This window comes from Lutra lutra, chromosome 3 (genome assembly GCF_902655055.1).
Source record: "Lutra lutra chromosome 3, mLutLut1.2, whole genome shotgun sequence".
Lineage (NCBI taxonomy): Eukaryota > Metazoa > Chordata > Mammalia > Carnivora > Mustelidae > Lutra > Lutra lutra.
Window position 1 is genome coordinate 69,047,441 of NC_062280.1, and position 27,772 is coordinate 69,075,212.

A 27,772-nucleotide genomic window follows, 5' to 3' on the forward strand; every position below is an offset into this window, starting at 1 on the left:
AAGATCTGCACGTCACTTCTGCGATTTCCCTGCCAAAGCTAAGAGAACCTGAAATCACCGCGAGCAAACATCTGATAAACCCAAACTGAGGGACATTGTACAAAATAACTGGTCTGCCATCTTCAAAGGTGTCAAGATCATGAAAGTCACGAAAAGACTAACAACTACTGCAGTCTGAAGGGGACAAAAGAAACAAGGCAACCAGATGGAAGCCCTGATCCTAATTAAACTGGATCCCTTTGCTAAAAAGGGCATTTGGGGACAAGTGGGAAAACTTAGAGTCTGAGAATTAAATGGTGATAATGTATTGATAAAGTTTTCTAATTTTGATGATTATATTCTGGCCATGTATAATAATGTTCTTGTTCAGTGTAAATATGCATTAAAGAGTGATGGTGAGAATTGCAATTCTCGGGAATTGCTGACCTGAATTCAGCGGAAAAAAGTCTTTGTATTTTTATACTTCCAACTTCTCTGTAAGTTTGCAATTGTTTCAAAAACAAAACAAAACATTTAACTTTATCTAACTTTAGCCAGTGTCTTCCTCTAGCTACCCATTTCTCAACTCCACTTCTGAGCAAAACCAAAAAACAGTCTATACTCCCATTTTTAATTTCTCTTAAATTACTTTTAAAAAGTAGATCCTCTGATTCCATCACTTCTCTCTTAAAAAAAAAAAATCAAATCACTAAATCCCAAGAGCCCATATGTTATGAGAACTACCAGCAACACCTGACACAGTTGACTACTTGTCCTCCTTCAAGCACTTTCATCATTCGACTTCCAGACACATCATCCTCCCAAGCTATCCTTCTCAGTCACAGTAGCTTCCTTGATATTCCTTGAACACGTCCAGCACATTCCACACTTGCCATCCTTCTGCGTGTTAACACTCTTCCTTGAGATATCTACACTGCTCACAAATTCATTTCTTTTATTATCTACTCAAACATCACCTTAGCGGTAGGGCCTAATCACCCTGTATTTTCTCCATAACACAAGTCTCTATCTTTCATGTATTTATGTCTGTTTCTCATAATCAGAATGTAATTTCCATGAAGACAGGGTTGGGGAGGGGCAGAGGAAGAAAGAGAATCTCAAGCAGACTCCCCATTGAGTGCAGAGCCCACCCCAGGGCTGGATCCCATGACCCTGAGATCATGACCCCAGCTGAAACCAAGAGGTGGCCGCTCAACCCAAATCGAATGCCTCCAGTTTCTTCATTTTTGAAATCAGGATGAGACAAGTACCGACCTTACTAGGCTGTTCTGAGGATTTAAAAAATAATGCCTGAGCAGTGGTATGAGTCACCTATTGCCATGTTAAAAGTTATCCCAGGGACGCCTGGGTGGCTCAGTGGGTTAAGCCTCTCTGCCTTCGGCTCAGGTCATGATCTCAGGGTCCTGGGATCTAGGCCCACATCATACTCTGCTCAGCAGGGAGCCTGCTTCCCCCCCCACCCCCCGCCTGCTGCTCTGTCTGCTTGTGATCTCTGTCTGTCAAATAAATAAAATCTTTGAAAAGAAAAAGTTATCCCAAACAACAAACACTTATCATGTCACAGTTTCTGCGGGCCAGGAACCTGGGTGTGGCTTAGCTGGATGCCCCTAGGTCTGGACCTCCCAGAAGGTTGCTGTTAAGCTGTTGGCTGGAGATACAGTCATCTCACAACTTGTTTGGGGTTGGAAGACCTGTTTCTAGGCTCATTCACATGGCTCACAGCAGGCCTCAGTTACTTGGGGAGACTTCCCATTTTTTCCACCTCTGTCTTTACACAGAGGACTGCTTACAGCGTGGCAGCCTGCTTCTTCTAGAACTGGTGATCTGAGAGACAGAGAATCAGAGTGCACATGACAGAAACCACAGTCCTTGATAACCTAATCTCAGAAGTGACTTCCATCACTTCTGCCATATGCTGTCAGTCACACAGAACAGCACAGTGTGGGGGCGTCTGGGTGGCTCAGTGGGTTAAAGCCTCTGCCTTCAGCCTTCAAGTTCCTGGGATCAAGCCCCGCATCATGCTCTCTCCTCAGCAGGGAGTCTGCTTCCCCCTCTCTCTCTGCCTGCTTGTGATCTCTGTCTGTCAAATAAATAAATAAATAATCTTAAAAAAAAAAAGTAAAAAAAGAACAGCACAGTGGCAGACCAGGGTGCAAACGCCAGGAGGCCAGGTCATTGGGGACCATGTACCATTGGCTCTTAGCACAGCATGTGACACATAATCAGCCCTTACTAACTATTTGTAGTGGTAGTATTAAGATATTATGAAGATACGTAAAGAAGAAAGTGAAAGTCAATTACAATCTTATTTTGATAGAAAGAGTAGGCATTCCTAAAATGATTTTTTTCCCCTAAGAAGGGCTACTGGTAATACAACCATGATCTTAAAAAACTTCTACCACATCCACAGAAAAAGCTTATAAATTACTGAAATATTAACTTAGGAAAATTAACCTTGAGGTCCTTTTGTCCCTTGTACTTGGAGTCTCTATAGCACACTCTTGTTTATCCTTTCTCGTTTATCCTTCTCTTAGGCAGTGTGATAATGCTGAATTTGGGGCATCATTCTCTGTCTCTGCCATCAGTAAGTTTATGATTTCCCTATAAGATCAAATGAAAATAGGTCAGGGATGAAAAGAACACCCTTACCATACTCACTGCCAACTGGCTGATACAGCTGAAAACCAGCCCCTCTAGGAATTGATATTTCAAAAGCTCCTCTGTTGTCTTCTGTCATTTCTCCCCTACTTTATTTTCTGTGAATAGCAGCTGTTCAGGGCATTGCTGAGCAATCAGAAAAGTAAGTGAGCGACACAGCAGGAGAAGGCTGGGGCGGAGGGAGGTGCCCTTCTCTGCGGATAGCAGCCGTGGCAGGCAACATGACAAACAGCCTTATGATGGCCCGTTGGGAAGCGTGTGAAAGATTATCAATTACCTAGATTTAAAAAAAGGAAAGCAGAAAGCCCTCGAATGTCTCTTTCAGCAGTCACTTTTCAGCAAAAGCTTCTAGCTTAGGGGACGAGGAGACAGTGCATGTTAAAGAAAAAAACCACAGCTGCTTCGGAGAGTCTTACAAAGTGGCTCAGGTGGACGGGTCCTTTGTACTAGCTCCTTTTCTAAGGGTCAGATTCATTTTCTATTACTGTTTTCTACTTTAATGTTACGGCTTTCATCATTAGACTACCACCAGTTCCTTCAGGCAATAGGAAGTGATTGAAGACTTAATGAGATTCATACTGCTTATGCTTAAATGTTGATGACTTCCTGCATGCATATTAATCATTCCTGACCTTGATCTTAAATTTCTTCCCAGTACAGATTCTCATCAAGCATACCTACTAGATCCCTCAGTGTTCACCAAATACCTGGTTTGTTTCCAAAAGCACAGTAACTCTAATGTTGGGTGTGTGTCCGATTTTTCAGTACCCTTGCTTGATTTGTCTTTCAGTTCTTCCTATGACTGTAAATCTGGAAGATTTACGGGGAGAAAAATCAGCAACTCTTAACAGGGGATTTAGCCTAGTTTAAAAGACTGTTCTGTTCAGCAGACCTTGAACACAGCTTAATTGGCTGTCTAGGTCAGTATGGCCAACTGGCAACTCTCAGACCCCATCCAGGCCACAGAGCGTTTCTAGTGGCTTCTGTGTATGCACTCCGGCTGTCGAGCAGCAGGACTCGGCCTCGGTCTTCTGCTTTGGCGGCCCCATCCTTTAGTTCAGGCCTACCCCCTCCTGCCGCAGTGGCCTGGGAAACCCTGGCTGGCCACCTGGTCTCCTTGTGCCCAGCATCCATGCATCAGCACCCCCACCCTTGCCCCAATTATTCCCTCAGTCACTTCGGCAGATTTCCCTGAACTAGGACCCAGGGCAGGAGTTGTCCCAGTCAGTGATTGAGAGGAGAGGTGGGAGGGCCAAGGCGTCCGAGGGAAGCCTAAAGTGAGGGTGAAGGGATGTGGGAGAAAAAGAGGGAAAGGCTCACATCCTAGAAGAGAAAATAAATACGTAAGAACTTGAAGGTGAGGAGGTTTGTGTACCTAGAGACAGAATACGCAGGAAGGAGGTAAAAAGGTGAAAGGAGCCTGTGTTTGGTGATGCCGCTGGTTGAGAGGAGATGCAAGAGGTACATTTGCTTGTGAAGGAGCCCACAAGGGAGAGAACAGAAGAGAAAATGGGGAGAGCAGAACTACAGCTCTGCTTGGCAGAGTAGAACACACACATCAGGAGAAACATGGTCTGACAAAGCATTTCTTTCAGATTTGTGAGTGTATTTTTAACAACACCAAAAAAATGTATTGTTATAAAAAAGTACAACCACAAATAGATATACCCTTGGAAGATTACATTACATAGAGACTATTTTAGGATGTCCCAAATATGTAGTCATTTGATTCCCAAGCACGGCCTGCTTGCTGTCAGGTTGTTTTTTTTTAAAAATGTGGCTCATCCCAATCAAGAAGTTGAACAGTATTGATTTTGGGGACTCAAGTGCTTACCACTTTAAAAAAAAAAAATAAATGGGGGTATCTTTTACATAAAAATATAAAGTTTTTCATCTTTTTATCATCTGTGGCTATCATTTAACTGAATAGATGGATAGCCACTTTTTTCATATTTAATAATCAAAATATCTATTTTCAAAAAACAACTTTAAAAAATGGCCAGAAAATGTCATACCTTTTAACTCAATTATTTAATTCTACCTCTAGGAATCTATATTCAGAAAATAACCAGAGATGTTGGCACAGATATAGGTTCAAGGATGTCTATTCCAGCATTGCTTCCATTAACAAAGAACTGGAAACGCTGTAAATGTCCAGTAAAACCGAGGAATGATTAAGCAAATTATGACACAGCTATAAGATGAGAGGGACTGTGATATCAGCCATTCAGCTACTTACACTTTGCAGTCAAGTGGCCTTTTAAAAAGCACCCTGGGGGGGTGTCTGGCTGGCTCAGTCGGTGGAGCGTGAGACTCTTCATCTTGGGGTTGTAAGTTTGAGCCCCACATTAGGTATAGAGATTACTTAAAATGAAAATCTTTTAATAAATAAATAAATAGCATACTGGATCATTTTGCTCCCCCTTAGAACTTCTTGTTGGCTTTCCATGAAACTCCTGACCTCTAATGCCCACTGGCCTTGTCTTATCATCCCAGCTCTCCAGTCCCTCCACTTCTGTCTACCGGCCTGCTTTTCAAGTGTTCTAATTCCCTAAACCGTTTCCTCCTTAGGATTTTTGCATATGCTGTTGCTATGCTGAGCTGTTCTTTCCTCACTTTTATCTGGCTAATGTCTGCTCATTCTTGAGGTCTTAGTTCATCTGAGGAAGTTCCTGATCCCCTCTCCTACCCCCCCATATTCTACCCTCTAGTATATTCTCTCAATGTGGTGGTCCGTGCTTCTCCTTTATAACATATATCACTTTTTTTTTTTTAAGATTTTATTTATTCATTTGACAGAGTGACCAAGCACAAGCAGGGGGAAAGCCAGAGGGAGAAGGGAAGCAATCTCGTTGCTGAGCAGGGAGCCTGGCATGGGGCTTGATCCCAGGACCTCGATATCAGGACCTGAGCCAAAGGCAGGCGCTTAACCAACTGAGCCACTCAGGTGCCCCACATACCACATTTTAAAAACATATGTTCATTTGCGTGGTTCTTCTTTTAATGCCCAGCTCCCACCTGGACTTTGTCATTCCAGGATAGTGCCTCAAGTTTATTCTCTGTCCCTTCAGTTGAGGTCTTACAGTTTTTTTGTAGTATTTTTTAATCTCTAAGAGTATGTCTTGCGTGCCTGAAAATTTTCTAAATAGTATTCTGTTCCTGTTTCGTGGTTGCCATATTTTTCTTGAGCATGTTATTAATAGTTTTCTTGAAGTTTTCTTCTCTGTGTGTCCTGTTTCCTCTGAGTCTGCCTGTCTTCCTTCTTCCCTCCTCCCTTCCTTCCTTCGTTCCTTCATTCCTTTTGTTTGTGTGGTATTTATCTTCATAGGGTTTCTCAGATATCTGGAAATCCACAGTTGTTTTCTTCTCTGTGAGCGGGGGTGGGGGGGTGGAGGGGTTAAAAAGCTGAGTGGGCCCATGAAAGACAAGGAAAGACAGAAACTGTCACAGATTGTAGAAGACCAGAGAGGCTTAATAACTAATTACAGTGTGGAAAACTGGATTGGATCCTGGAAGAGAAAAAAGGGTATTAGTGGAAAAATTGGTGAAATTCAAATAAGGTCTATACTTTAGTTAATTATGTTTAGTATTATATGTAATAGTTATTAACTATCCATATTTTATGTACTAACGTTAATTTCCTGTTCTTGATGATAAAGCCATGGTTCTATAAAATGTTAACATTACATTAAGCTGGTTGGAGGATATATAGGAACCTTCTGTACTTTTGTTTCCCTTTGAACTATTTTCTGTAAGTCTAAAATTATTTCAGAATAAAAAGTAAAAATAAGGCAGACTGAGCGGAAGCTCTGAGCGAGTGGTGGAGGGTGGGTTGCTATGGGTCAGCTCTGAGCTGTGGAGTGATCTGGTTGGTCGTTCCCCTGGGGAATCAATATCAAGAGTCAGTATCTTCAGGTCTTTTTTCCTAGGCTGTTCAGCGTATCCAGAGGAGGTTCTGCTTATCTTCTGCCTGAAAGGTAGAGGCCTGGCTGCCAATATTCTATCTGGTCTTAAAGTTTCATGCTTTAATCTACAAGAGAAGCAGTAAAAGTAGATGATGCATGTTCAGTTCACCATTTTTACTGACTTTTAAAAAATCTTTTTTTAAGGGGTGCCTGGGTGGCTCAGTGGGTTAAGCCTCTGCCTTCGGCTCGGGTCGTGATCTCGGGGTCCTGGGGTCGAGCCCCATATCGGGCTCTCTGCTCAGCCGGGACCCTGCTTTCCCCTCTCTCTCTGTCTGCCTCTCTGCCTACTTGTGACCTCTGTCTGTCAAATGAATAAATAAAATCTTTTTTAAAAAAATCTTTTTTTAAAAGATTTTATTTGAGAGACAATGAGTGGGAGTAGAGGGACACAGAGAAGTAGTCTGAGCAGAGACCCAGATGTGGGACTCGATCCTAGGACCCTGAGATCATGACCTGAGCTGAAGGCAGACAGACACTTAACCAACTCAGCCACCCAGGCACCCCTCTTTATTGATTTCTGATATAAATCTTGGTGCATGTTGGCCAGAAATACTGCCCTGGTATGTGTCAGATTTTAATTTTACTTCAGTTTCATAATTTCTTCTGGAGAGGTAACCCTCATCTAATTTTCTGTCCTTTTCCTTTACCCAGACTTGTTGAATGGTTCTCAGGGTCTTACCACCTCTAATATGATGAAAGCTAAGAGATCTCAAGTTTTTCTGCAAAGCTTTTTATTTTTCTCTTAAATCCTGCTAAGGTAACAGTGTTCATCTTCGGGGTTTTGTTTTTAAAAGATTTGTTTGTTGGGGTGCCTGGGTGCCTCAGCAGGTTAAGCCTTTGCCTTCAGGTCAGGTCATGATCTCAGGGTCCTGAGATCGAGCCCCGCGTCAGGCTCTCTGCTCAGTGGGGAGCCTCTGTTCCCTGCCCCCCGACTGCCTCTTTGCCTGCTTGTGCTCTCTCTCTCTGTGTCAAATAAATAAATAATCTTAAAAGAAAAAAAAAAAGATTTGTGTGGGTTTTAAAGATTTGTTCATTGATTTGAGAGAGAGAGAGTGCACACACAAGTCGGAGGAGGGGCAAAGTGAGAAGATCTCAAGCAGGCTCTGCACCTTGCACGGAGCCTGACACGGGGCTTGATCTCACAATCCATGAGATCACGACCTGAGCTTGAAACCCAGAATTGGATGCTCAACTGACTGAGCCACTCAGGTGCCCCACAGTGTTAATCTCTGAAAACTGATTTACCCATGAATCACGTTTCGTCCATATTCCTTATTCTCTTATTCCTTACTTTACTTTTTTTCGTCCTAATACTTCATACCTGGTAATTTCATTGGTCAGGAATCTATCAGTTCCTTACTGTGCATGGGGCTTCACTGATAAGGAAGACCTAGTCCCTGTTTTCAGGGAGCTTACAATGTAGTGGAGAGTATAGACAGATAGGAGACAGACACAGTATCAGCATTACATGCGTTAAGTGCTGTGATGGGGTAAGCACGGAGTCTGTGAAGCACGGTGGAAGGGCACCTAACCCAGTCTTAGGGGATCAAAGCAGACTTCCTAAAGAAGGTGATATTTAAGAGGAGACCTGAAGGGTAAATGGTAATGAAGTGAAAGAGTATTCAAGGTGCAAGATCAACGTGTACAAAGACCTAAAAGGAAAAGAGCCTGTTATGTTTGAAGTAGATGGGAGTCCTGGTACAAGGGTCAGGTTTTAACAGGGTGAGGCATAAGAGGTAATCAGATCCAGATCATAAAATGTTTGTAAAATACAAGTATGCGGTAGATTGCAAAAGGCTACAAATTCTTCCCCTTTCTGTATGTATGTTATTTGTAGTGTGACTTCAAAGCCCTTCCCATCAAAAGGTCAACTTTTGTTTCTCTACCCTTTGAATTTGGGCTTGACTATGTAAGTTCTTTGGCTACTGGGATGACCTAAGCAGAGGCTTTTGCAAAGTACTGGTATATTGGAGCTTACTTTCCTTCTCCTGGGAACTCTGACTACCATATATGAATGATCCCAAGCTCTCCCATTGGATGATGAGAGACACATGTTTGAGTCTTTACCGTCTCCCAGCTAATGCTGAGCCAACCTTTAGACATGGGTGTGAGGTCATCTCGGTCTCAGCAGAGCCCTTAGCTGATTACCACAGAAATCAGCTGAGCCTGCCCAGACCAGAAGAACTGCCCAGCCAACCCAAAGAGTCATGAGAAATAAAGTTTGTTGTTTTAAGTCACTAATTTAGGGGTACTTTGACAGAGCAAAAGCTAGCCAACACAAGTATGATGTTTAGGTTTTATCAATAATGGCAGTTAGGAAGTCAAGTGAGAAATCGTAAGTGAGGGAGTGACATGTAAAAATTTGCATGGTATAAAGAGCCCACTGGCCTCAAGGAGCAAAATGATTTGCAGGATGATGACTCTAGAAACTGAAAGAACAATAGAGAAGTAATTATAGCTGTTTGGGGTAAAGATTATAGTGGCCTGGCCCAGTATATTGGGGGATGGAGAGAAGTGAATGGTTTTAGTAGATATTTGTGTGGTAGACTCACAAATTGGTTAGATTGGATTTGGAGATGGTGGTGATAGAAAAGGATAAGTTGTGGATAACCCACTGATTTACAGCATCTATTTCTGGCAGTTGAGTGGATTATGGTGCCATTCATTGGGAACACTGGAGTAGGGATCAGCTTTAGAGGCAAATCTGATCAGTCTAATTTGGGACATGGTGAGTCTGAAGTGCCTAGAGACAGCCAAGGAGAGATTCTAGTAAGCAGAAGAGATAAACAGATAAGGAGAGCTCTAGGGAGGGATCTGGGTTAGAGATGCTGAGTTGGAAGTCATGAACATGTGTTGACAATATAAGTTCCCCAGGGGAAGGTGGTAGGCTATCAGGAAGAGTAGTGAGAATGGAACCCGAAGGAAAACTGATTTGTAAGGGGTGGTCAGGGAAGGAAAGCCTACAAAAGAGAATGAGGAGTAGCTAGAGGAGTAGGAAGCCTTTATAGTTAGTTTCTTTTTAGTTAATTCTTTAGATAAAGTGTCACAGATAATGAGATAAGTTTCCGGAGTCAATATGGTTGACTTCTCTTGTCAGGACTGACCCTGCCTTTTCAAATGCTCTCTAGACACCCTCACATAAGGTCCTGCTACTACTTCACATTCAGTAAACCCAAAGCCAAATTAAGTCTTCCCCAGACCAGAACCAACTCATCCCCCCACCTTGGTGCTCCCTCTTTCTGTCAATGGCACCCCTGTCCTCAGAATTATCTTTGCCTACTCTCCCCTAGTCTGTATATATTTAATCAGTTGTCAAGTTCTGTAAATTATACCTCTGCAGTCTCTTGTGTCCATCCCCTTTCTTACATTGCCCAAATTACCACTGAGGTTTAATCTCACACTACTTCTCATCCATCCTCTTATAATAGCCTCCTAAGTGTACCATTTCCTGATTCCCCATTCCAATTTCCCTAAGAAGTCATTTCTAATATTGGCATTCCCCCACTCAAAAACTTTAATAATTTGTGGAATTAAATCTAAACTCTTTACCCTAAGCACTTAAAATCTTCCAGAGTATGGTCTTATTCTACTCTTCCAAATAAACATACTTCAACAAAAACCAGACCACTCAAACCTTAATGTACCCGGGCTTTCCTAACTCTATACATTTGTTCACACTTTACTTTCAGTCTAGTGTGCTATTCCCTTCCCTTTCATTTTTTTCAAAATACCGTCTATATATCAAGGACTATGTCAGAAACCACCTTTTCTGTTGAGCCTCTCTTGATCTTCCCTAATAGTTGTGATCTTGTCAGTCTGCCTCCCCTCCTTCCTCCCTTCCTTTTTTCTACCAATATTGGAACCCACTAGTTGGAGTTAAGTTGCAGAAAACTGAGGTCAATCTAGCTATTTCAAGTAGAAATGCTTTTAGTGTAGAGATTGAAAGTGTTCCTAATTGTTGGGAGGTTAAAGAAACAGCCTGTAGGCTGGGCTTACAGGAACAACATAGGGAACAGCTCCCCTGAACTGACCCACCAAGGAAGCAGGTGGAACTAGTCCACCACTTCCAGCTGCTTCTCAGTACTTATAAAGCTAATATGGTACAACAGAATACTGCTCAGAAAAACCCAACATTTCCAGCAGAAAAAAGAACAGCAGAAGCAACAGGAATGAGGCCTTCACCATACTTCCTCCTTCAGACATCCCATGAGAGCATCTAATTGGTAGAGCCAAATTCAAATGTAGAACCTGTATGCAGAGAAATCTGGGAAATGTAGTTTTTAGCGATCCAGTCTCTGCAGTACAGAAGACCACTTAGAGGTTGGAATGGGATGAGCCTGGATGGGATGAGATGGACTGAGTCCATCTTTTCTTCCATAGTCACTTACTGTGAATCACGAGCTGTTATATTTGTAATGGTTTTCACACTAACCTTGGCATGCTACTGGATTTTCGAGACTGCTAGAGCAGGAAATGTGTATAAGTAATTCCTCCCTCCCCAATAAATACACAAGAGGGTAAGAACTAAACAATTATTTGCTAAATGAGTAAAATTTAGTCATCTTGCCAAGAGTAGATTTAATATTTGGATATAAGGGAGAACCTTTTAATATTAACCCAAGACAAGATAAGGTAGTAATTAGAAGGGAGAATAAAAAACCTCTAGGAGAAAATTCAAGTTTTTTATGTAAGAAAATAGAAATTTAACTGAGCATCCATTACACTGTATGTTAACTAACTGGAATCTAGATGAAAACTTAAGGAAAAAAAGAGAAACCTGCTGTAAATAACTCCTTCCCAACCTTGAAGAGCTCCTTTAAATGGTTCTGGTGTCATTGAATATGAAGAAGTGTCCTGTGGGGGAGATGCAATTGCCACTGAACACGATGTTTGGAATGAGAAGATTCAGGACAGTAAATGTAATTGAGACCTAAACATTTGTGTCTGATTATTATGCGTATGACCTGCTGTGGTGATTAAGATACAAAAGCAAAAAAGCAAAAAGGTTGTTATAAATATATGCAATGGGAAATAAGAGGACCTTTCATGCCACAGATGGCAAAGGTGATTGACTTGACTTCATGGGTATTGACATATTTATGAGAATGCAAGGATTCCAATAATGAGTTGCAGTCAGAGTTTGAAGGATATCTTGTTATATTAAGGTACGACAAATAAGATGGATTGTATTAGAAGTCTTTACTTTATCTAAGGGGCTCCCTTAAGGGATACTTGCATGTTGTATAGAGGTAGCAAACAGGAGACTGTAGGAAGAATGGTAACTTAACTCTGGTTGTAACTTGTCACGTGACCTTAGATATGTCTCTTAGTTGACAGCCAATGGCTTTAGGCTTTAGACTCCTGTCTAATCTATCTGTCTATCTGTCATCTTTTCATTCCCCAAAGCTAACTGTCCTCTGGAGTTAAGAGATCAGGCTATGCCCGTGGTTCTAAACAACCTCCAGGTGATTAGAATCACCTGGAGGGCTTGTTGAAAGATAGCTGAGCTTCACCCAACTCCTGAAATGTATATTTCTTTCTTTTCTTTTCTTTCTTTCTTTCTTTTTTTTTTTTTTTTTTTGAGAGAGAGAGAGGCGGAGGAAGGGGCAGAGGTATAGGGAGGGAGAATCTCAAGCAGATTCCCCGATGAGCACAGAGCCCAACATGGAACTCGATCCCAAGACTCTGAGATCATGACCTGAGCCATCATCAAGAGTCAGATGCTCAACCAACTGAGCCCCCCCAGAAGCTCCTGGCTTCCCCCAGTTTTTAAGATAAAATTTAAACTCCTTATTTTAGAACAGAAAGGTCTTCGTATTTTGACCCTCACCTACCTTCTCTGATCTTGTGATGGACACTCCTCCCTCAAGCTGTAGCACCTGTAGATTTTACAAAACACTTTTCTGTGTGAAATGCATATACTGCCACTGATGTTCATCTAACACATTTCTGCTCATACTTTAGAATTCAGCTCAAGTACATTTTGATTTATACGCACCGCTTCCTGGTTCCAGCAGCATCCTGATCACAGCCATGGGCTAATCAATTTATCTTTTCTTCTTCTTTTTTTTTTTTTTAACCCTTCTAGATGCTGAAGTACTTGAACATGGGGATTCGTTATTAGTAGGTGTAGCGTGGGGCCTGGGAATCTGCAGGCTCACAAGCTCCTTGGGGGATTCTGCAGGCTCAAACCTCAGTTTGAAGTGGTTTCTAAGATCTGCTTCAACTCTGAAATATCAAACCTTTTTCTTCTTGCATTTTAACTGGTGTTGTGGAGGGGGCGGAAAAGCTTTTGGGTTGTTGATGGAAAAAAAAAAGCATATGTAATCTTCAGTATAATAACTTACTATACTGAAATACAGGGTAAAGTAGATAAGTAGAAATAAGATAAATACCCTTATTTAAGAGTGTTTCCTTAATGTGTTCAACTTTTAATTCATTAATTCTAAGACTATTGTTGGGGGCTAGCTATGTGCCAGATATGGTTCTAGTCATTTCGAGTTCATCAATGAACAAAACAGGCAACAGTCCCTCCCCTCAAAGGAGCTCGCATTGAGAGGCGATAAACAAGTAAATCACAGGGGCGCCTGGGTGGCTCAGTGGGTTAAGCCGCTGCCTTCGGCTCAGGTCGTGATCTCAGGGTCCTGGGATCGAGTCCCGCATCGGGCTCTCTGCTCAGCGAGAAGCCTGCTTCCCTCTCTCTCTCTCTCTGCCTTCCTCTCCGTCTACTTGTGATCTCTCTCTGTCAAATAAATAAATAAAATCTTTAAAACAACAACAAGTAAATCACAGGGTATTTTAGAAGGTGATAAGGACTATGGAGAAAATGGAAAGGGGGGGCTTTCTTTAATTTTGTCAGGACTTAGTAATAAATTACTAGAGATAATATTATGTTTATTTAATTTGAGCTATTTAAATAAGCTATACTTTAAAAGTCAGAATTTACCTGTACCCAATCAGAAGAGAGCTGAAGATTTGCAAAATTCAAGTCTGGTTTCCTTTTATAAAATGGACAATGACTAGCTTTCCCATTTTGTCCTTGGGAGAGAAATAATTTAGGGAATCGATTCCAAGAAGCCCTCGGTAATTTATGTGATATAAATGTTTTATTACTGTAAAGAGAAAGGGAAAAAGAATTGAGCCACAAACTAGTCAAGAGAAGTTTGTGTTTATACTAATCTACGAGACTGATTTAGTTCTGTTACTAAAAAAACCTTTATTCCAAAACCTCTCTTCTTATCTCCCTCACTTCCCTATTTCAAATTTTTGTTTGTTTTCTTATCTCCCTCACTTTCCCATTTTAAGTTCTTGTTTGTTTGGATTTTCATATTTAGGTAAAAAACATTGGTCCTTTCAGGATTATAGGAAAGCCTCATCCCCTGTATGAGGAAGCACAGGACTTTAGCTTTACATCCCTGTCGGGGGTGCTCAGAAGAAAAAGGAACAGGCTGGTTCTGTGGGGAAAATCTCTTATCCATCTTTACTCTCAAATAACTTAATCAAAAGAGCTAACGTTTCACTGTAAACAGTCTTAAAAGTCAAATTAACGTCACCTGCAGAGTTCGCTAAAAGAGTGATGAGCATTGTTTCGCACAGCAGTTGAAACTGTTTGCAAAGTCCTCCCACAATGAAAGACTTTTCCTGCTCTCCTCAAATACTAGAACTGTGTGGTAATTCTGATGACTGTCAGTTCCTGTGGGGTGTTTACACAAAGGTACTTTTAAATGAAGAGTCATTTTTAGAGCAATTAGAACCAAGGCTAGACAGAGATTGGCTAGCTCAGGGGCCTGGCAGGTCGGGGTTAAGGTTTATTGACAGGACAGGGTCAAGCCTCTGCTCCGCCGCCATTGCCCCTCATACCTGCCCTCCGGATACACCCGAGACCTCAGCAGGCCTTGGCTCCCTGCCACAGACCAAGCCCCCGTGCAGAGTGTGGGGAAGAGAAAGAAGAAAGGAGGAAGAGAAGGGGGAAGTTCTGCAGAAACATGAAGTTTGGTATTAAAATGCAAGTTTGGAAGCTATGTGTATGTTTTTTGGGCCCAGATGTTGCGTCCCATTAGGGAGGAGAAATTTTTAAACATACAAAGCATTGTCTGTTCTTTCAACTTTGTAGTTCGCAGTTATTGCATCCCGAAGAAAGAAACTGCCCGGCCAAAGTAGTCTTTTCATTTCATTTTTCAGTTTTGAGTTACAGGTTCCTGGCAAGCTCCCTGACCACTACTGTTACCTGGTGGCGCCTATAGTTCATCAAATTTAGACACGCAGACTACCTGGATCCAGGCCCAACTGTTGTGACTGATAAACGTGATCCCACCCTGCCCCCACCCAAGCGCCTGCTGTTCCCTTTAAGGGAATCTAAGACTTTTGAGTCCCCACATCCCCCAGGGAGCTCGAGAAAAATGTGTTCCGGTATTCCAGGATTCGAGTTTGCCCTGTGGTCCTCTGTGCTGGCTCTCTGCTTGCCCAGAAGCTGGTGAACATCCCAGCCGTGCCCCCCACCCCCTTCTCTGATGTTGGTAATTAATGCAGGGAAAATTTTTTTGTTTTTAATAAAAACAAGCAAAGACATCTATCAGTACCCACAGTCAAGGCAGAATTTGTTTGACATCTTGTGATTGCTGCTTACAAAAAGAGTGACAGTAGTTATTAAACAAATACGAAAAGATGCTGTTTATTGGTAGTCTTCAGATATCCTAAGAATATTCTTATAACATCACCGCCTTTGCTTGCATGAGTAGAAAATTGTAGAATGAACAGAATCATTAATTCTTGAAATCTGGGATGTATTAGATTTAGGGTAGTAATGAAAATTCACATATTAAGCAAATGGATTATTTTTAGCTGTGCCATATACTAGGGGCTTTTCCTTTCATGAGACCATATTTCAAACATTTGTTTTTATGATTGCAGGGGGAGTATTAGCATTCAATGTAATTAAACTTAATTGCATTTCCTATGTGAATTATTTTTAGTCTCTTTTTAAAATGCATTTATGATTCTTTTTCTCTATACTAGCTGTTCCTGTAGGTATGCCTTGATAAAAGGTTATGGAAAAATTGTCTATTTGCTTGGAAACAGTCAGAAGTCATGAATTTGATTGAAATTTAATTTAGAAGTTTTGGGGCGCCTGGGTGGCTCAGTGGGTTAAGCCACTGCCTTCGGCTCAGGTCATGATCTCAGAGTCCTGGGATCGAGCCCCGCATCGGGCTCTCTGCTCAGCGGGGAGCCTGCTTCCTCCTCTCTCTCTGCCTGCCTCTCTGCCTGCTTGTGATCTATCTGTCAAATAAAAATTAAAAAAAAAAAAATCTTAGAAATTTAATTTAGAAGTTTTTAAGTGAAACTTTGGAATATATTCAAATAGGAAAAGCATGAAACTGTTCAGCATCTGAGGTTTTGGTTCTTATGTTATATTCCTGTGATAGGAGAAAAATAATTAATCTCTTTCTGGCCTAAGTTATCCTATTTGGGAAGTGTTACTATAATTTTAGTCCCTGACCTAACCAGATGATGTGGAAGCATCAGATCATGTATTTCTATAGTTGCTTGGTGAGAGTGGGGTTTTCTGGGAGGGGAGGGGGGAACTTCTTGGGGTGTGATTATAGTCTGTATCTTCATAGATATTCGGTTACACAGGTATATACATTTGTCAGAACTCATCAAATGATATGTTTAAGATTTGTGCCTGTCATAGTATGTAAATTTTACTTCAAAATACCAAAAAAAAAAAAAAAGACCTCTAAATACATATTGACATTGGGTTAATAATGTTGAAATTTGGGGGGAGGGGTTACTGAGCTTTAAAACTTACTTTGGAATACACTCCCTGCCACAGAAAGATGAATGATGGAATGTTTAGAAGTGTGATAAAGCGTAAATATAGTTAAAATGTTAATGGTAGAATCTAGGTAGTATAATTATTTACCTTAAAATTCTTTGAACATTTTTTTTAAGATTTTTTTTTAATTTTATTTTTAATAAACATATATTTTTATCCCCAGGGGTACAGGTCTGCGAATCGCCAGGTTTACACTCTTCACAGCACTCACCATAGCACATACCCTCCCCAATATCCATAACCCCACCCCCCCAAACCCCTCCCCCCATCAACCCTCAGGTTGTTTTGTGAGATTAAGAGTCACTTATGGTTTGTCTCCCTCCCAATCCCATCTTGTTACATTTATTCTTCTCCTACCCCCTCAACCCCCCATGTTGCATCTCCTCTCCCTCATATCAGGGAGATCATATGATAGTTGTCTTTCTCCGATTGACTTATTTCACTAAGCATGATACCCTCTAGTTCCATCCACGTCGTCGCAAATGGCAAGATTTCATTTCTTTTGATGGCTGCATAGTATTCCATTGTGTATATATACCACATCTTCTTTATCCATTCGTCTGTTGATGGACATCTAGGTTCTTTCCATAGTTTGGCTATTGTAGACATTGCTGCTATAAACATTCGGGTGCACGTGCCCCTTCGGATCACTATGTTTGTATCTTTAGGGTAAATACCCAGCAGTGCAATTGATGGCGGAGAAGCAGCAGGCTGAGACTACTTCTTTGAACATTTTTATGTTTGAAAATTTTCCTAAAATGTTGGTGGGGGAGGAATGAAGGTACTGGTTTTTGCTCAGTAAAGGATCTGTGTACCTCTATATTTAAATCTAATCCCCATCCCCATTCAAAATCAGACCACTTGGATTAATACCAAAAGGGGGGAGGGGTGTGAATATAGCCATTTAGATAAATAGAAAAATGTGCCCACCTCATACTTTCTCCAGTTACCTTTTGAAAGGCCATTACCAAGCATGGAAGCCAAGGGTGTCCTTACAAACAAGAAGAGCTCTGAGAAATCTAAACCACGCAACCCAACCAGTGACCTCTCTGCGCAGATTAAGAATTGGCCTCCAGAACCCTAACCAGGGGAAGGACATGGCCTCCTGACATATAATCTTCACCAGTGGCAAGCAGGTGACTCTCCTGCTATATACCTTAGAGCAAGACCCTATCAAATGAAAATGGGCTTTCAGTTTCAGCCAAATCCCAGGGATTTGGCCAAGAACACCTTTGTTCTATCAGAATGCCAGACTATTTCTTACATCCTGATAGAGCCCACTTTTTAAAGATATCTTATATGGGCCTCTGGTAATACTTATGTTGTGTGTGTATATGTGTTTTTATCTTGAAGGGTCAAAAGGGTGAATTGATTCTGGTGGAATTTGAACCAAACTTTTAAAAGCTAATGATAATATATTTTTAAATGTGGCTGTGTTGCTCAGTTGGTGTTTGAGCAGTAAACTAGACAGGCAAGACTTGAGAGGCTCAAAGATCTCACCTATTTCAGGGTCTCAAAGTGAACTCTGGCCAACTAATTTGTCTCCATTCTTTGATTTTCTCACTTGGAAAGTGAGAAGTGAAACCTGACACAAAATGCCCAGTCAGTGATCCTCAAACCCTAATGTTTATAAGAATCATTTATGTAAGAAACTTCAATATGTGTAGAAATCATTTAGTTTGTCAAAAATGAGATTCCAGCTTCCATACCTGGGTTTTCTGAATCAGTAGTTCAGGCACAGAGCTCAGAAATCTGCATTTTAATAAACACCCAATGTAGATACTGATGCAATTATTAGACCACATGAGAATCGGTATAAACATGTTTCGATGGATCTTAAGTTAACTAATAGAATCTTATGGATTTTTTAAGCTTTTTCTTGGGAAAAGTTTTAAGCATACACTAAATTAGGGAGAATAATGTAATGAACTTCCATGGACCCATCACCCAACCACAACAATTTTGATTCATTTCTATATTCATCTATTCCTCCTCCACAGATTATTTCTGGAAGTAAATCTTAGATATATCATTACATTAATAAATATTTTAGCAGGCAACTCTAAAATATTAAAATATAAGTACTCTAGAAATATATCATTAAGTCTTATAAAATTTGAGACTTCTTTAGTATCAAATATGTGAGTGTCTACATTTCCTTGATTGTCTCTCTCCTTTTTTTTTTTTTTACGATTGATTTGCTGAAATCAGGGACCAAATACAGTCCACAAATTGCATTTGATTGCTGTGTCTCTTTAATCTTTTAATCTATAGGTTCCCCCTCTCTCTTTTTCCCCACCTTGTGATTTATTTGTTGAAGAAAACAGTATATTTGTTTTGTAGATTTTTCTCAGTCTAGATTTTCTGATTGGATCCCCATGCTGTCATTTACCATTTTTCTTTCCCTGTATTTCCTATAAACTCCATCACTTCCATCATGGAGTTTGACCAGATTAAAGTTCAGTTTGGGGGCAAGAATACATCATAGGTGGTATCATATGCTTCCACCATGATGAGGCACATACTTTGTTGTCTCTCTTTTGTCCTACTAGTGGCCATTGCTGAGATCCATTATTTCCTAGGGAAAACTACATATTTTAACTTAGTAAGTAGCTCATGGAAGAATCTTCTCCCTCTCATCATGGATTTTTCATTTTCTGGGTTAGACTTTTAAAGTGTTCCCAGTGAACCCATAGCTGCCTACTAAAACACTGATATCAAAAGCAGTAAAGCTTTCTTGCATTAACATCTTAGTCTCATTTTCACAATGTGTAGTAATCTTTAAAATGTGTCCTAGTGACTACAACATTTATTTCCATTTCTGAGACATGTTTTTCTTTTTCTTTTTTTTTATTAACATATAATATATTATTAGCCCCAGGGGTACGGGTCTGTGAATCATCAGGCTTACACACTCCACAGCACTCACCACAGCACATGCCCTCCCCAATGTCCATAACCCAATCACCCTATCCCTAGCCCCCCCCCCCCGCCCCCACCGCCAACCCTCAGTTTGTTTCCTGGGATTAAGAGTCTCTTATGGTTTGTCTCCCTCCCGATCCCATATTGTTTCAGTTTTTCCTTCCCTACCCCCAAGCCCCCCGCCCTGCCTCTCAAATTCCTCATATCAGAGAGATCATATGATAATTGTCTTTCTCTGATTGATTTATTTCATCTGAGACATCTTCATCTTAATGACTAGATGAGCACACAATTGAGTGAACAGTTTGGGGCTCTGTAATGAAACCACAGTTGCAGGCAGGGTGACCTGGCCTAAGTTCAAGTGAGTCAGAGCCACCAATTCTGTACCTGCATCCCATCCTGAGGCAGAGGAGATGACTTCTTAATCCTTGTATTTATCTATTTTGTCCTGAAAGCAAGCATGAGATTTCTGGATTGGGGTAGACAATTTTACTCGTAGCAGTAAGTGGTTACTTACATCCCAGTGTTCTCCTTCCAAGCAATGTGAAGAATGCCAAGATCATTCCAGGGTTCATTCCTTCACTCAACAAACATACTGATTGTCGGCTCTCTGCCTGGCACAGAGCCAGCACTGGGGTAGCTATAAACACTAGAGAACTCCCAACCTGACACACAGAACTAATTATCTCTGAGTCTAGGGTTAGCCATCAGATGTCATCTTGTACTTACAGATAATATATATGGATGGGTATGTATAGATGTGTATGTGTATATATGTATATTTTATTTTATATATATAATTTTATACATATATAGGCACATAGATATGTGTGTATTTGATTTTCCCTTCCGACTTACATTATGCTTTTCAAAAAGTCAGTTTCTTCCCTTTTAATTTATCTACATATGTCATTTGTGGTAAGTTTGCATGAGGTTTTCTCATTTCCAGCTTTTCAGGTAGTGAATGGAGTAATGTATTTTATGCCCACCGTGGATAGTTTGCTTATGTGGATTGAGCCTGAGCCGGTTTAAGTTTCTCTCTCTCCCTTTCCCCCTCCCTGTGCTTGCACACCCTCTCTCTCCCTCTAAAAAAAAAAAACAAACAAAACTGAAGCCATGATGGTAAATCAGTTTCTTAGGGGTGAAGAGGGAAGCACTGGGATTGTTTTTAAATGCCTGTTAGAGATACAAATTCACTTCAATAATTTAAGAACATTAAAAACATATTCTAACTTGATTCTTGATTTTCTCATAAACTTATCATGATTGGTATTTACTTCAGTCATGTATCTATTGTTAAAGGAGCTCTGTAAGCCATTCTTCACCTTCTAAAGACAGCACAGCCTGAACAAAGACGGAAAATAGAAGAATAAGAATTCAACAGGAAGTGTGTGGTCAAACCATAACCAACCAGGAGAAGCTCTAAACTCTATAGAGAATGTGTCACCCTTAAAAGTATAGTTTAGTGGGGTGCCTGGCTGGCTTAGTTGGAAGAGCATGCGACCTTTTTTTGTTGTTGTTAAGAGTGCATGGGGGGTGCTGGGTGGCTCAGTGGGTTAAGGCCTCTGCCTTCGGCTCAGGTCATGATCTCAGGGTCCTGGAATCGAGCCCCGCATCAGGCTCTCTGCTCGGCGGGGAGCCTGCTTCCTCCTCTCTCTCTGCTTGCCTCTCTGCCTACTTGTGATCTGTCTCTGCCAAAGAAATGGATGGAATCTTTAAAAAAAAAAAAAAGTGCGTGGGGTGGGGAGTGGGGGGTGGGGAGTGGGGGGTGGGGTCAGAAGGGGCAGAGGGAGAAGGAGAGAATCTTAAGCAGGCTCCACACCCAGTATGGAGCCTGATGCGGGGCTCAGTCTCATGACCGTGAGATCATGACTGAACTGAAGAGTCGGAATCTTAACCGACCAGGCAATCCAGGCACTCAGAATGTACAGCTCTTGATATCAGGGTCATGAGTGTGAGCCCCACATTGGGTGGAGTGATTGCTGAAATAAAAACTTAAAAATAAATAAACAAAAGTACAGTTTACTGTTGCCAATAATTGTAAATGTACTCATTTATTCACTTTTAAAATATATTTAAGTTTTGTGGAAAATATACCTAAAAATCCTTGAGCTGTAAAAACTCCAACTTCTTTTAGATCCTGCCCATTTGTAAAATCTAAGCACAAACTTGCATAGGAGAAGCTGTCTATATTACAGTAAAGCAGTGATGGGGTTGATGTTTTCTGGTTTCAGAGTCTGCTATAGTATGGGCATTTATGGCAAACATTTTCCAAAATAGCAAGTGAATGAAAACACGATAGCCCACAGAAATAACCTCTTCAAACTCATGAACCCAACTTAGTTCATTATTAAGCCTACATTAAAAAACAAACAAACATATTGCAGAGATGGAAATGGGCTAAAGCAGGCAAGAAGTAAGGGGATCTAAAGATGTGTGACATGACATTGCTGTCACATTATAGGAGACATATTCTAGGCAAAACCCATCTGCATTCTTAACCCATGAACCCTGGCCCCAGCCTTCAGCATTCCCAGTTCAAATCCTTAATATGCTTCTGGTTTTGTAATAAAGTCATAAGCAGTAGTAATCTACTCATCAATTACCCTTCTGTCTTTTATCTTAAATTGGAGACACTGAAGTAACATCGTCAGCAAGAAATATTGTTTCTTAATAAAACCTTTCATTTATCTTTCTCTTGTATTTAAAAATGAAAATATCCCTTTATTTTCCCTATATCATGGCTGGCTCAGTCAACAGAGTATGTGACTCTTGATCTTGGGGTTGTGAGTTTGAGCCCCATGTTGGGTGTAGCAAAATCTTCAAAAAAAAATTTTTTTTTTTTTAAATAGAAATGAAAATATGTTTAACTTCTCCAAATATTTAATTATATGTGATCCATTTGTTAAGAGATGTCTTAATTCCACAATCACACACCCACATATATGTGTATGTATATATATATGTATATGTCATATCAAAAAAGTCTTCCTCTTGCTTAGTCAAGAAGTTGTTTTAAGGAGTAAATACTGACAACTTAGAAATATTTTATCTTAAGGGCTTACCATTTTTCAAAAATTTGTAATTTAGAAATATTTCACTGGAAGGAGAGACTAAGACATTGATAGTCATCTCTTCCTTCCCTAGAGCTTCATATTTATGAAACAGATTATTAACAAAGGTGTAAGTAAAATAATTGGAAAGGTCCACTGGCCCCCAAAAATATCTCCCTTCCACACTGTTTGGAACCTAAAATTTCCAGCTGTTAGAATCATTCCTTTGGATTAAGGGGATTTCTCCCATAAAGCCTTAGTTTAATAGGGGTTATCATTCCTGTGTTTTGCTAAGGATGGATTATAAGGAATGAGTTGGTATGTTTTTAATAGTTTTGGTGAAGAGGTAGAGGGGAGTGTAAGGGTTCTTGGTGGGAGATAAGGGAGACACTTACCAACCGAGAGGACTTTAGGCTGTGGGAGAGGCAAAGCCCCTACTTTATAATTAGGTAATGTCTACTTAGGCAGGAGCCATATTTAAAACTGATAGTACTGCAGTCATCTAAGTTGTGGAATGGATATAAATAGACTATGTCATTCACGAATGCTTCTGTCTCTTTTTGAACATAATGCCAGTATGTGTGCAGAATAACTTGGCACCTTCACTTCCTCCACAGTCTAGAAGTAGAGTCCAGAAAACAGCCGAGCTGAATTCTCAGAAGGATTTTTGGCAAGAACACAAGGTGGCTTTATACAGTTTGTCTCCGATCTTTTTCACTAAGTGTCTGAAAGAAAAGGGAGGATTTGTGGACTCGATTAAAACAAGGAAGTAACCCAGTGACTTAAAGAGGCAACTTGTGGAATTTGAGTCCTCAAATAAAAGCCCTCCCTCCTTGACTTTTCAGCCATGGGAATAACCAGTTGCTTCATTGTGTGTTTTGTCAAAGTGCCTCAGCCATTTGGCCAGCCTGATGGTTACCTGCTGCCTCTTTTTCTAGCCTCTGTGTCCTTTGTTGTTGCCCGGCTGGTCAAACATATGTACTGGGGCCCTAGGGCACCAAGCATGCCCTCGGGGAGCTAAGTGCTGCCAGATGTGGGGAGCAAGGGTTGATTCACATGGCCATAATTTCCAATAGCTAATTTTACCTGTTTTCTTTCGGTTTTGGGTTTCCTTCCTAAAGAAAAATCCTTTTGGAATTGGGTTTTACCCCCCCTTTAAACTGCAGTCTCGTTAAACTCTAATCTTCCAGCCCCACCCACCTCCAAAATGAAAGTGTGAGAAGGATGGAGAAGATATGTGATATTAAGCCTAGGTGATTCGTGTTTTTACTTTATGATAAGAATAAGTAAAATGTTTCTGTTTTCCTGGACTCTAACCAGTATTTTGACTTCAAACTGAAGTGAACTTTCTTTGACATAATCTTTCATATAGAAACCACTTACATAGAAGTATATAAATTTTACACCTGAATGCTTTATTTTAATTTTTTAAACGATTTTATTTATTTATTTGACAGAGAGAGAGATTGAGAAAGAACACAAGCAGGGGGAGCTGCAGGCAGAGGGAGAGGAAGAACCAGGCTTCCCCACTGAGCAGGGGGCCCAATGCAGGGCTTGATCCCAGGACCCTGGGATCATGACCTTAGCCAAAGGCAGACGCTTAACCAACTGAACCACCCAGGCGCCCCTACATCTGAATGTTTTAGATAGAAATTTTATCTAATTTCTGATTAAGAACTATAGATTTGGTTGTTCAGAGCTGTAGGTTTTTACTAGCTAATTCTTGAAAACTGGTCAAGTAAAGGGAAAGAATCAAGTCTTTAGCTTGATTTCATGTATGAACTGAACCTCAGGTTGACCAACTACTCTGATGAAAGAAAGGTTTTCCGTATAGAGATATTCTTGCCAATGAAAGAAGAAGGAGTGGTAAAATTTCACCACTTGGCAAACCCCTAATGAATTAATGCATGTAGGCACTGACCATAAATGGAGGCCAACATCACAAAAAGAGAAAGCGTCAGAGCACACCACCAACCCATGAAATACTCTTACCAAAAAACCTGAACTTGAATCAAAATGCATTCCTAGTTTTAATATCAGTTGATAGGAAACATAAGAGTCAGGAAAACATGTTAAATGACACCACTGAGGTACAACTAGTGAATTCCAGAATGTGGAGATGCTAGGAACAAAGAAATTCTTTTCCTTAACAAATAAATTGCATGGAGGAAAAAAAAAAAAGAGAGAGAGAGGAATTGATTAAAACACACATAAGAGGGGCGCATGGGTAGCTCAGTGGGTTAAGCCTCTGTCTTGGGCTCAGGTCATGATCTTGGGGTCCTGGGATCGAGCCCGGCGTTGGGCTCTCTGCTCAGCAGGGAGCCTGCTTCCCCCCTCTCTCTGCCTGCCTCTCTGCCTAGTTGTGATCTCTGTCTGTGAAATACATAAATAAAATATTTTTTAAAAAATAAAACACACAGGGGCATCTGGGTGGCTCAGTGAGTTAAAGCCTCTACCTTCGGCTCAGGTCATGGTCCCAGGGTCCTGGGATCGAGCCCCACATCGGGCTCCCTGCTCAGCAGGGAGCCTGCTTCCTCCTCTCTCTCTTTGCCTGCCTCTCTGCCTACTTGTAATCTGTCAAACAAATAAATAAAAAAATTTTAAAAAACCACACACATAAGAGACATGTTAATCAAATGGATGGGTAGACCTTATTTGGATCTTATTTATTATTTATTTATTTATTTATAGATTTATTTGAGAGAGCACAATCAAGCACAAGCAAGCACGCAGAGGGGCAAAGGGAGAGGGAGAGAGAAACTCCAGTAGACTCTTCACTGAACTCATTGCTGAGCTCAGAACCCAATAGAGGGGTCAATCCCAGGACCCCAAGGTCATTACCTAAATGGAAACTGAAGAGTCAGTCACTTAACCAACTGAGCCACTCCAGGGCCCCTGGATCCTATTTTAACAAACCATTTGTTTAATCTAAAAAATTATATATATAATTTTATATATATTTATATGTAATATATATACAATTGTCATATAAAAATGCCAAAAGGAGACTACATGAAGACTGTCTAAATATTTGATGATATTAAGGAATTACTTAGGAATTACTTAAGGAATCACTAAGGAATTAGGTCTGATAAGATTATATTCTTAAATCATTAAAGAGAGTTTTCATCATTTAGATACACATTCTTAAGTATTGGAGATGAAATGATATAATGTCTGGGATTGACTTCCTGATAATTCTGTGGGAAGGGAGAATGATTATAGATAAAACGAGATCAGCATGAGTGGATAATTGTTAAAGCTGGATAATGGGTATATGGGAGTTTGTTATACTAATGTCTATTTTTGTGGGTGTTTGAAATTTCTGTAAATAAGAACTTTAAAAAAAAATAGGCTTAGGTTTGAAACCCACATCTGCCACTTAAAATTTTTGTGATCTTGGGCAAATCCCTGAAGCTCCATGAGTCTCAGGGGTTTTTGCCTGTAAACTAAGTATATCTTCCCAGTTTACTTTACACATGTTGTTACACCATGTTAAATATGTATGAAGTTACTTTGCAAATTGCTACAACATGTCAGCTGTGTTATTATTGTTGTTATTATACAGCTTTTGAAAGGATAGTTTTCCTGCTAGGAGAATTTTTAGATTTTTCTGCTTCAGCAAGTAGTATATCAATTTAAAAGCTCTGGAATAAGAATATAGTTACATGGTCATCAAGGGTATTTATTAACCAGTTTGAAGTAATAGGGTAATTACAAGAATTCATTTGAAAAATTTTCAAATATAAATTTCTCATAGCCTAGTCAATTTAATAGCATAGACAACTATGCTACTAATTTTTTCACTAAATAGTAAAAATTATTGCAGATTTTAAATTTTCCTTGATTAAAAATCTGCTTGAATTTCACATATTAATAAGTATTTCAAATTACTTGTGTTATAATATACAGAAACCTCATTGTTACAATGCTTTCTCTCCTTTTGTTTGTTTTCTAGTTCTAACTTTATCCCTCTCTTTCTCCCTTTCTTCCTTCCTTATTTTTCTGCCTTCTTCCCTCCTGTCCTTCTAGCACTTTATTGTGAAGTATAATGCATAGGGGAGAAACATGTGTAAAACAAATGTACAATTTAGTAAGTGGTTATAAAGCAGACACCTGTGTAACTACTTGCCAGTTAAAAAAAAAAAAATCAAACATTGCCTGCACCCCAGAAGAACTCTGAATGTTTTTTCCAGCTCAAATCTCTTCCATCTCTTAGGTGATCACATTCTTGACCCTAATAATATTCACTTCCTTGCTTTCATTTATAGTTTTACCCTCATGTAAAATTCCTTAACAGTATGACTCAATTTTGCCTGATTTTGAACTTTATGTAAATAGACTCATAAAGTAGGTATACTTTTTGGTGTGCCTGACTTCTTTGACTTATTTTACAGTTTAAAGATCCATCCATATTGTTGTCTGTAACTGTAGTTCATTCATTTTGGTTATTGTATAATCTTTCCATTTTACAAAATTGTCATAATTTATCCATTTATTGTTGATGGACATTTTAGTTATTTGCGCTTTTTTTCATTACAGACATTCTTGTGCATGTCTTTTGGTGCACCTCTGTATGCATTTCTATTGTGTATATACCTAGGAGTCAACCAGCAACTTCATAGACAAACAGTTTTCCAAAGTGGTTATACCAATCAGCACTTTCTCCGGTAGAATGGGAGTGTCTCTCTTGTTCCACATTCTCATCTCTACTTGCATTTTCTTTTAAAATGCTTTCTTTTAAAATATTATTAGTAAAAACAACATAGGTAAAATAAGTTTACTGTTTATTACACATATGTACTTGTAATTTAAACATCTGGGTTTTGTTTGAGGAGTGTGTACGTGGGGCAGGGGTGTGTAGGAGTATTCAGAGTACCTAAACTCTTTCTGGTTATTAATGTCTACTTGCTGAATTACACCCTCCTTCCTAACTACTACTCTGAACACCAGAAAAAAAAATAATAATACAGCCTCTGAAAAGGAAAGAGGTGCCCCTGGCTGGCTCAGTTAATAGAGCATGCAACTCTTGATCTCCGGGTCATGAGTTCAAGCTCCACAATGGGCCTTAGAGCTTACTTTAAAAAAAGAGCATTTTTGTAACTTTTCCTTCGTAGTGATATTATAAACCTATATTGAATGATAACTTTTTGATTGCTATGGGCCAGGCGCTGTACTAATAAGTACTAATAAGTACTTAAGACATATGAACTTACTTAATCCTTATTAACGGTTTTTCCCATTTTTTTAAACAAATGATGAAACCGAGGCACAGAATGGTAAAGTAACTTGCTGAAAGTTGAGAGGTGGTGAATCTTAGAGCCGGAACTGAAGCTAGA

The 27,772-nt window shown here is 40.1% G+C and overlaps 1 protein-coding gene across 2 annotated transcripts in view; it reads left to right on the top strand.

The window, feature by feature from the left end:
• METAP1D (methionyl aminopeptidase type 1D, mitochondrial) overlaps window positions 1-27,772 on the top strand; it is an 87,565-nt gene that overhangs the window by 19,109 nt on the left and 40,684 nt on the right. Inside the window, exon 1 of one of the 2 annotated variants that reach the window (XM_047722162.1) lies at window positions 12,268-12,392. The exons of the other annotated variant lie outside the window; for it this stretch is intronic. Within the exon in view, the coding sequence (XP_047578118.1) occupies window positions 12,344-12,392 (49 nt within the window). The 5' untranslated portion in view covers window positions 12,268-12,343. Of the gene's footprint in view, window positions 1-12,267; window positions 12,393-27,772 lie in introns of those variants that run through there. 2 annotated transcript variants of the gene reach the window in all.